The sequence below is a fragment of the Lacerta agilis genome, chromosome 4, assembly GCF_009819535.1.
Source record: "Lacerta agilis isolate rLacAgi1 chromosome 4, rLacAgi1.pri, whole genome shotgun sequence".
NCBI lineage: Eukaryota > Metazoa > Chordata > Lepidosauria > Squamata > Lacertidae > Lacerta > Lacerta agilis.
In genome coordinates this window covers 5379656-5390149 of record NC_046315.1, presented here as the reverse complement: position 1 = coordinate 5390149, position 10494 = coordinate 5379656, and the positions used below count along the sequence as shown (strand labels likewise).

At 43.0% G+C, this 10494-nt stretch overlaps 1 protein-coding gene across 1 annotated transcript in view; it reads left to right on the top strand.

Moving 5' to 3' along the window:
- Positions 1-425: 425 nt before the first annotated feature.
- Positions 426-10494, top strand: part of PGM2L1 (phosphoglucomutase 2 like 1) — a 35479-nt gene continuing 25410 nt past the window's right edge. Inside the window, exon 1 of the mRNA XM_033145931.1 lies at positions 426-583. Within this exon, the coding sequence (XP_033001822.1) occupies positions 473-583 (111 nt within the window). The 5' untranslated portion in view covers positions 426-472. The remainder of the gene's footprint in view (positions 584-10494) is intronic.

Here is a 10494-nt window from a genome sequence, read left to right as displayed (position 1 = left end):
GAGGGGTCACTAAGCGGGGTGCCTTTTTTAAAAAAAACAACAACACCCCAAATATTTGCCGTCTCCCCGCTCCCGGTGAATTCTCTCTGTGTGTGAGAGGAGGGGCTTCCCCCACCCCAAAGCCAACTGAGGGCTTATGGGGGGAGATTGACAGGCCCCTCCTCCCTTCCACGCCCCCCCCTCGACCAATTTTGGATCAGCCCCTCCCCCCGCTCCCGGGTGGGGGCAGTGAGCGCGCCTCCATGCCCTTGGCTGGGCTGCTGGGCGGTCGCCTTGCCAGCAGCAGCCCCGCCCACCCAGCCGGCCAACAGGTGGGAGGAGGGGGCGTGGGAGGAGGGGGCGTGGGTGAGGCTTTGCACACAGACACACGCGCGCGCGTGCCTGCGAGATCAGCGCCCGTCTGCACGCTCGCCCCTTGCTTGCTGCATCGCCCGAGGTGCTGCTGGCGCCCACCCGGACCCCTGGGGAGGCGATGGGGGACCACCGAGAGGCCGGCGACGTCAACTCTAACTTGCTCATCACCTTCAGCACGGGGGACCTGCAGCTGGACAAGGCCATCCGGCAGTGGCTGACCTGGGACAAGGTGGGTCTGGCATGTTAAGCACCTCTCCCGTCTTATTCCCAATATATTCCACGAAGCCTGTCTAGAATCTGTTAAGTAGCTGCCAGGGAGAGGAGAGGGGGCGATGCTATACATTTCGCTCCTCGTGCGTTTAAAGGGCTTTGCCAGCGCCAGAAATAGGAGGTTGCTGCGCTGGGAGCTGCTGAAAAACCGTGCGCACATAAACGTGCTGGAGAGGCTTGCGGGGGGCTGGGAAGTCTCCGTGGAAACTCACATCTCCCTCCTCTGCAGTGTAGGTGAATTTTTGGCGCTGGCAAGAAATATACAATTACCGATTGCCTTTAATTGCGAATGTGCGATCAAGATCCGTGTGCGTTTTTTCCCCTTGCCACTGCCGTTTCTCCCCTCTCTCAAAAACGAAGCCGTGCTGCATAACGTTTCATGCATCTGAAGACTGTAGTCCACAAAAGCTTGCGCCATAATAGATTTGTTAAGTCTTTGAAGTTGCCAAGGCTCTCTGCAAACGGTCTAACATGGCTACTCATATTTATATTGCAAGGGATTCCTTAGTGTCCACCAAACCTTTGCATTCATGTTCCCTTAAAATAGGGCTCCTGGTCCATGTAATTAGGAAGAAGACTATAGTTTAAAATTGGGGTGAAGCCCCTCTCTGAGTAGGGGGCTCATGTGGCTCTAGAAGAAAGAAATTAATGCATCCCCTCACTTCAAAAGAGATGCTTCTCCCTTATTTCAGCACCATGTACTGCTATCCTTAAGCGGTAGTGCTTAATAAACAGTGATGCAATGTAGAGCCGTGACTCATCTATGCTGTATGTAGACAAAGGAAAGTGTTTCTGAGAGCTGGATGTTTTGCATTTTCCTGCTTTGAAATGTCTGTTTTCAGCAGAGGGCAGCTCTACTATTTTGATTTCATTTTGTTTTTGCAATGCTGTGCAGTTCTAAGACCAAGCTTAAACAACTTCCTTGGGCGGGCTATTCTGCCGTAAGTGCCCCACAAGTTCCTTTGACACTACCATTCTTGGAAAGGTATGAAATTGCAGAATACAAATTAATTTGCAAGTCACAATTTGTGTGTTACTGTCTTGAGACACTTCCCTTTTTTCCTCTCTCTTCTTTTTTTAAAAAAACTAGGCAGTGCTGCAAACTGCGTGGGTTTGTTTGTTGCTTATTTTGTTTTGCACTGTTATGCTTCCTCCAGGAAGCTATTTCAGTCTGGCATCGAATTTGCTTTTGTACTTGGTTATCAGTAGTGTGTAGGTTTTTTGGCAAGTTATAGCTGATCTGGTTCCCTGATGTCTTACTCTTCCTCCTCCTGTTTGCTTGGTGATGTCATACAGAGCCTGATTAGTATTTTGCAGAGGAAACCTTGTGAAGTGGTCTAGGGGGTGAGAGCTGTCTGAAAGACAACCATCAGTAATTTGGAAATAGACAGTTATTTTTTGAATTCTCAGTCATTAGGAAGGTTCTCGGTAAAATAGCTTTTATATTTAGCACAAAAATGAAACTGAAATATTGGAAAAGAACATGACATCTTGCAGGTGGACTACGTATGTGTTTTTTCAAGGGGAAGGAGGACATTTTGGTGTCTTCCTTTTTCAAATAAACTCGGGAGACCAACAGTTTCTATGTTAACTGCCTTACTGCAGATGGGACTGATGTGGCTATGTGCATTATCACACTCTAAAATCTAGTGTATAATATGTAAGAGAAGCTTAACATGTTTTACTGCTTCCAAGTGCTCCATTGTTAGATCCTTAGATGACTATGCTTGTCTATGGGAATTCTAGGCATTTAAAAATGTGCTTCTGCAAACCCTGCATCTCCTTGATGTTAAGACATTTTATTCCATGCTTTTCAACAGCATTACATAATTACACGTATTTCAATTTTTCCACTCTTGTCACTTCCAGCACTTAACCTGGGCTTATGATGTAGATGGCAGCCTACATGAATCATTGCTTCATTTTGAGTTTACCGGTAATTGTTCCTTGGTTAATGCAAAATCTTACAAAGAGGCAAGCGGCACCTGAGCCCTAGTATGTGACGTCAAAATTGTACCCAAGTACTGCAGCTCTTTTTCTTTTCTTTTCTTTTTGGTAACAATGGCCATGCATCAATATTTCATCATCTGTGCAGCTTGCTGATGCTGCAGATTGGCTTAGGGCCTATTTTTAGGAACAGTTGCCTCTGAGGTTGGATGTAGCAAATGATTAATAATGCATGCCACTAATTGTATAAGTGAGGAAAGTTAGTATATATATAAAATCCCAGAAAATCCCAGGTCAAATCCTTAAAATTTCCAGATTTTAAAAGGGTCAGGTAGCAGATGGTGTGAAATAGCCCTGTCTGTGGTGCTGGAAAGCTGCTGCCAGTCAGAGTAGCAGTTCTGGGCTAGGTGAGTGAATCAGCCCAGGATAAGGCAGCTTCCTGTGCTCCTAAATGTACCGGTAGTTGCCTGTGTCTTGAAATTACCTTGAGTTACAGATCAGCAAATGGCTAGATTCACATCCAATTTAAAAAGAAGTACTTTTGCTTAATTGGATCAAGCGGAATAAAGGTGTAACTTTAAAGGTGTAATCACGGTGACCCACATAAGCTCTGTGACATTTCTCTTATTCAGGCATGAGATGTAGACTTGGAGCATTACATGATATTTGATATCACATTTGGAGAAATGTCAAAATACTTTTTTGCAATCTATATCGTCTTATTCTAGAAACGGATGAGCTTATACAAATAAACCAAGTTGTGTGCGCGCCTGTTTCTCTTGCTCTGAAAGTATGTGAAAGCTAGGCCATGAAACTGGGACTGAGGAGGAGGAGTTTGGATTTGATATCCTGCTTTTCACTACCCGAAGGAGTCTCAAAGCGGCTAGCATCCTCCTTTCCCTTCCTCCCCCACAACAAACACTCTGTGAGGTGAGTGGGGCTGAGAGACTTCAAGGAAGTGTGACTAGCCCAAGGTCACCCAGCAGCTGCATGTGGAGGAGTGGAGACACGAACCCGGTTCCCCAGATTACGAGTCTACCGCTCTTAACCACTACACCTCACTAGACAGTAGAATATAAACCACAAGCAGATAGTAGAATATAAATTTAAATAGTAATAATAAATGGAACATTCTTGTCTCGTTTCTCTTTGGGATTTGACTTCCAGGAATTAGAATCAATATTTGGAAACCTAGAACTATGGTGGGCAGCATTTATTTACAGGAGTTGTACCACAGGTAGCTGACTTGAGTTGCCCAGATGCTTGAAGCCAGCCTAGAATCTCTGATTTTCAGGGCCGAACTAAAAGTCACATTAGTTATGTTTTTAGCCCTTGAGTGTTTGGGGTTTTAAATATATAAATACAAGTGTCCCCATCCATACACTGTGGCGGGGACAGTGTTGTGGGGAAGGGAGACTTTAACTTTTTGCTTCTGCCATGGTTCCAATAGGAATCAAGGGGTCTGGGCCTATCATCTGCAGTGGGAGGAAAGACTGCAAGTAGTGTTCATGCCCCTCACGTGCTTACTAAACCATCACCAAACTAAAGAAAAAAGAAAAATCCTTCCAGTAGCACCTTAGAGACCAACTACCGGTGAGTTTGTTATTGGTATGAGCTTTTGTGTGCATGCACACTTCTTCAGATATTCTTCTTGGTATCTGAAGAAGTGTGCATGCACACGAAAGCTCATACCGATAACAAACTTAGTTGGTCTCTAAGGTGCTACTACAAGGAATTTTTTTTATTTTGACTACGGCAGACCAACACGGCTACCTACCTGTAACTATCACCAAACTAGCTGCTAAAGGATTAAAAGATGCCTATAAAATTGGGTCTATTTGGGGCTGTGGTATTTTATGTGTAGCTGGATGCTTGTCTGCAAGACACACACTCCCAATATTGGAAGAAGGAAATAACTGTTTTCCCCATAATACATAGCTGTCAACTTTTCCCTTTTTTTAAGGGAAAATCCCTTATTCCGAATAGGATTCCTTTCAAGAAAAGGGAAAAGTTGACAGCTATGCCATAACATAGTTCCTATTGAGCACAGTGGGACTTAGTTGTGGGTGAACATGCACAGACTTCACAAAACTAATATTTTTGACTTTCACCTTAAAGCAGCTATAACAAATTGATTTGACTGAATAAAAGCTTGTAGTATTTTAGTAAAATATGGTCTGAAGCTCAACATCAAAAAAACTAAAATGATGGCCACTGGTCCCATCACCTCCTGGCAAATAGAAGGGGAAGAAATGGAAGCAGTGAGACATTTTACTTTCTTGGACTCCATGATCACTGCAGATGGTGACAGCAGTCACGAGATTAGAAGATGCCTGCTTCTTGGGAGGAAAGCAATGACAAACCTAGACAGCATCTTAAAAAGCAGAGACATCACCTTGCCGACAAAGGTCCATATAGTTAAAGCTATGGTTTTCCCAGTAGTAATGTATGGAAGTGAGAGCTGGACCATAAAGAAGACTGATCGCCGAAGAATTGATGCTTTTGAATTATGGTGCTGGAGGAGACTCTTGAGAGTCCCATGGACTGCAAAAAGATCAAACTTATCCATCCTTAAAGAAATCAGCCCTGAGTGCTCACTGGAAGGGCAGATCCTGAAGCTGAGGCTCCAGTATTTTGGCCACCTCATGAGAAGAGAAGACTCCCTGGAAAAGACCCTGATGTTAGGAAAGATGGAGGGCACAAGGAGAAGGGGGCGACCGAGGACGAGATGGTTGGACAGTGTTCTCAAAGCTACTGGCATGAGTTTGGCCAAACTGCGGGAGGCAGTGGAGGATAGGGGTGCCTGGCGTACTCTGGTCCGTGGGGTCACGAAGAGTCGGACACGACTGAACAACAACAACGCCAATGCCCAGATATCCTTTTTGGGGGTTGAAGCTCTGGAATCTGAGCATCTCCCTCTAAGAAATAAGCCTGTCTTCCAAGAAATAAATATTGCTTTCTTTTAAGAGTTAAGAATAAGAGAAACATGTTTTGAAGATAGAAGATGTTAGAACTTTAAAATGAATTGACAACTCAAAGAGAGAAAACAAAATAATATATTGGCTAGTAAGACTAAAACTGCAATTATATGCACACTTTACAGGGAATAAACCCCATTGATTACAGTGGGATGTATTATTTATGTAGCAAAATGATTGCATATGATATTTTACGGTGTCATAAGCAAAAAACATGCATAATAAATGTGTATAGGATCAGGCTGTAGGTCTTGGAATTAGATCTGCCATGGATAAATTATTTTATAGGCTGACATATCTGACAGTCACCCTCAGAGTCATTCCATTGAAATTGATACCACATACAATGTATTCATATTATTATTTGGATAACTTGAAGTGACTTTAATGCACTTGTCAGAAAAAACCCCCAAAATTACCTGCCTACTAAAACCCATACAAGGCCTGGTTCTTAATGGAAACTTGTAAGGAATGAAGTTCACAGGTGTATTTATTTTGGCACATCAGCTAACAGGCTGTAGATTGCTTCTACGCAAGCTCTCTGAAGCCTTGCTCAAGTGAGCCTGGATTTCATCTTTGGCATGTTGATTTCTGTGCCAGGGTCTCATCCAGGTGAGCAAGCCACTAAAATGTGAAAGTAATGCAACTGAATGCACTTCACTTCAGGCAGCTGCATTTTGAAGAGCTTAATTGCTGCAGCTGCCACAATTCACTGGGAATGTCAGGGGAATTATGAAGTAGAAATGTATGGCAGGGAACCTTTCTTTGCCAGAATTTTGGTAGATTATTGTGAACCACTGTGGGCACAGTTTCTTGTGGAAAGCGGCATATAATTAAACTGAAGCTTAATGTACTGTGTCCATGAAAAAAATAAAGCTGCTGCTTCCTTGTAACTTCTTGCTGGCCTAGTATTTTGTCATATTTAATGAGCTATAGTTAGGAGGAGGTGAATATAATTTACAGTACATTGAATTCTTAGGCTTATAGGTTTATGGATAGTTGGGCATGGATGTCTGCGCTGATAAGTCACGAACACTCTATAAAGGGGATTAGTCCTATAAGGGACTGGCTATGAATTTAGATAAGGCCAATATAAATCTATATGAAGGTTTTAGGAAACAACAATATGATTCACATCAGGATTGTCTACAGTGTAAGAGCTTAATCCCTGGTTTTTAGCATGTTTTACAGCAGGGCTCTCTCTGCTTGGCTCCTACCTCAGGCTTTTGATTCTGCACCCACTATGGAAACTTTTCAGATTGTGGAAAAACACAGATCTGCCTCATCTTTATCAGCTCTTTCTTCTCAGTGGAACATAGGAAGCTGTCCTATACAGTACTCAGTCCATCTAGTTCCACATTGTCTACTCTGATTGACAGTGGCTTTTTAGGGTTTTTGGTAGGCATCAGGGATACCAGGGATTGAACCTGGCAAAACACAAATGCTCTACTACTGAGCTACTGCCCTTTCTTGTTCTTGGAACTTTGCACAAATGAAATCACTTTTCAGTTTTAAATATATACAAAAAAAATGTACTCTTGTGAAGCTGACCATTTGAGATATGTGCATAACTGCAGCTTGTTCTCTGATGTTATACAGAAGATACTTAAATGTGTCTCAGGTTGCACGAAACAACTTTCTTCACTTGGTTTGCATTGTGAATTTCTGGTTTCTGTTGAAGATGGTGGTGTGTAAAGAGCTTGGTGAATCAGTATTGTGCATGCTCAGGAGCTGTGTGGCTGTGGAAATAACAGCCTAGGGATGTAAAATCTAATCTGGTTTACTCAATAAAACGTCAAGCATAGCGTGCAGGATACAGAAGGACTGGTTGGAGAACAGGGATGCAATTTTACAGTGTGAAAAACTCCACACCATTTTAACTGGCGGTGTGGATTTTCCAGGAAAAAAATGTTATGGTAATTTTGCATAGGAACCCTTTCACTGGAAAATCGGATACTGTACTCTGTTTATTTTACTTATATTTAGTGAACAATGCTAAAAACTTTGAACCTGCCAAGCTTTCCTAATAGTGTCTTTGCATTTGGCATCCATTCATGGTTAAAACTGAACTTATTAAATGGAAAATTTTCTGCAGAAAAAATAAGCACTGGAAAACTCTGCATCTTGGAAAACGTTCCGCCCACGTAGAAATAATTTGCATCTTTCAATGATAGACCTGTTCAATTGAATTAGACTTACTTTCATATCTTTCAGGTCTTTTTAAGATTAACGTGTGCTAATTTTATTTTGGGTATGAATGCTGATTTAGAAAGTATGGCTATACATAAATAAAATGCTATGGACAAGATAATGGGAGTGGGATGGGGCTTGTTGGTTTTTTAAAAAAATATTTTGTGTTCTCAAAATATTTTAAATTTTGTATTTTGTGTTCTCATTTTGTATTGTTGTGAACCATCCTGTGATTTTTGGATGAAGGGTGGTATACATATTTAATTCATCATCATCATCACATATATTTTGCTTGGCTATTTCAGGTCAAAACCTGAATTGCCTTGATCTTAAGTAATTCAACCTGTTGCTGGATGGCGGAAGAGCCCAGAGAACATATCTGCCCCATTTGTCTTGTTCTGAAAAGCAGCATCATGACTAGAAGGGAGGATCAGTCCAAGCTCCTTTATTGATTCTTCAGCCTCTGGTCCTTTTGTCCTTGCATTGACTATAGTAGGTGCTCTAGGTGGGGCTGCCCTTTGAAACATTCTCTATATTTCAGCTGGTGCAGAATGCTCTAGCCTGCCTCTTGGGTGTGGGGAGATACACAGTGGCAGGCAGCTGTTCTGCTTCTAGTTGTTCTGCAGGTCCAGTTGCCACCATGGGCTCCTTTGGGACGAAGGGCAGGATATAAACTTAGAATGCTATTCAGCTAAGTTTTACTCAGACCCATTGAAATTAATGGGCTGAACTTAGTCGAGTTTATTTAATTAACTCAGTCTACTCTGGTTTAAGCTTTGCTGAATACCCCACTTAATAAATTTAAAAAATAGTAGGATAGGTGGTATTGGTCTTTAAATTTCTTTGCATTCTGGTGCTTGCCGCCTCCTCTCTTCTTTCCAGAGAAGAAATGACAGTAAATCACCAAGTTGGTTCTTGGAAATGCAGAAGTAACCTGTTCCTTTGGCTTTTGAAAGCTTGCGCTGGTGCTGTTCCTTGGCATGCCTAGAGGATATTGCATCATGTGTGTGCATCTTTTACCGTTTTAGATTTATCAAAGTTTAATTGTTGTAGTCTTGTGTCTGACAAATCTGGAGAGGTGGGCTATGAAGGGTTGTATCAAACAACCTTGTTCAATTGACAGGTTTCTGTCATCGGAATGGGGAAGGAAATAATTTCTAGCAATTCCCCTCCTCCACTTCCTAAAATTGTCTGGAGGGTTCCGGAATGCAGGACGGGTGGGGTGGGGGGCAGCAGCGAGAGGGAGAATTGCTGGAAATTGCTTCCCTCCCTGGAAGACTTGAAGACTTAGTGCTGGGCAGAATTGTTGGATGCAACCCAAATAGATAAAACAAAAAGCATGCTTATAATTTGTACCTGGGGGGGGGGGGGGAGCAGGTAGCTTCTAGCTTCCAGTGAGCACTATGGGAAAATATGTGTAGTATGTTGTCTTTTTCTTCTCCTAAGCTGGTTGGGTGGGGTGTTTGAAGAGTTTGCTAGAGTTACACTTTCTGATACGGTAGCCGTAGGAAGAAAGTGACCACTCCACACATTTTCAAGAGCCTTTCATTACCCAGCCTTCCCTCTCCTTGTCATGACCTGTCATGACAGAGTTGCAAGTTGAGATGCAAAGAGCGGGTGGGGCAGGGGAGAAAATTTAAAATGCAGCAATAAAACAGCTCTGAATGTAATGGAATATTGTGCTTGAAGAGCAAGCATTTTATATTGCAATAAATAAATAAAATTCTATATTAATGAAAAGCAATAAATAAATATTTTTAAAATGTGCTCTTTTTGCAAAAAGACAACTTTGTGACATCAGTTGCAAATGGGTTTTGCTTTTGGGCCCACTTAAAAGTTTTCTGTTTCTTCAACAAATAGTACTGGACAAATTTAATAATAATAATAATAATAATAATAATAATAATAATAATAATAATAATAATAACAATAATTTATTTGTACCCCGCCCATCTGGCTGGGTCTCCCCAGCCACTCTGGGCGGCTTCCACCAAACATTAAAATACATTTAAAATATCACAGTTTAAAAACTTCCCTAAACAGGGCTGCCTTCAGGTGTTTTCTGAATGTCAGGTAGTTGTTTATTCCCTTGACTTCTGATGGGAGGGCGTTCCACAGGGCGGGCGCCACTACCGAGAAGGCCCTCTGCCTGGTTCCCTGTAGTTTTGCTTCTCGCAGTGAGGGAACCGACAGAAGGCCCTCGGCGCTGGATCTCAGTGTCCGGGCTGATTGATGGGGGTGGAGACGCTCCTTCAGGTATACAGGACCGAGGCCGTTTAGGGCTTTAAAGGTCAGCACCAACACTTTGAATTGTGCTCGGAAACGTACTGGGAGCCAATGTAGATCTCTCAGGACCGGTGTTATGTGGTCCCAGCGGCCACTCCCAGTCACCAGTCTAGCTGCCGCATTCTGGATTAATTGCAGTTTCCGGGTCACCTTCAAAGGTAGCCCCACATAGAGCACATTGCAGTAGTCCAAGCGGGAGATAACCAGAGCATGTACCACTCTGGCGAGACAGTCTGCGGGCAGGTAGGGTCTCAGCCTGCGTACCAGATGGAGCTGGTAGACAGCCGCCCTGGACACAGAATTAACCTGTGCCTCCATGGACAGCTGTGAGTCCAAAATGACTCCCAGGCTGCGCACCTGGTCCTTCAGGGGCACAGTTACCCCATTCAGGAACAGGGAGTCCCCCACACCCACCCGCCCCCTATCCCCCAAAAACAGTACTTCTGTCTTGTCAGGATTCAACCTCAAT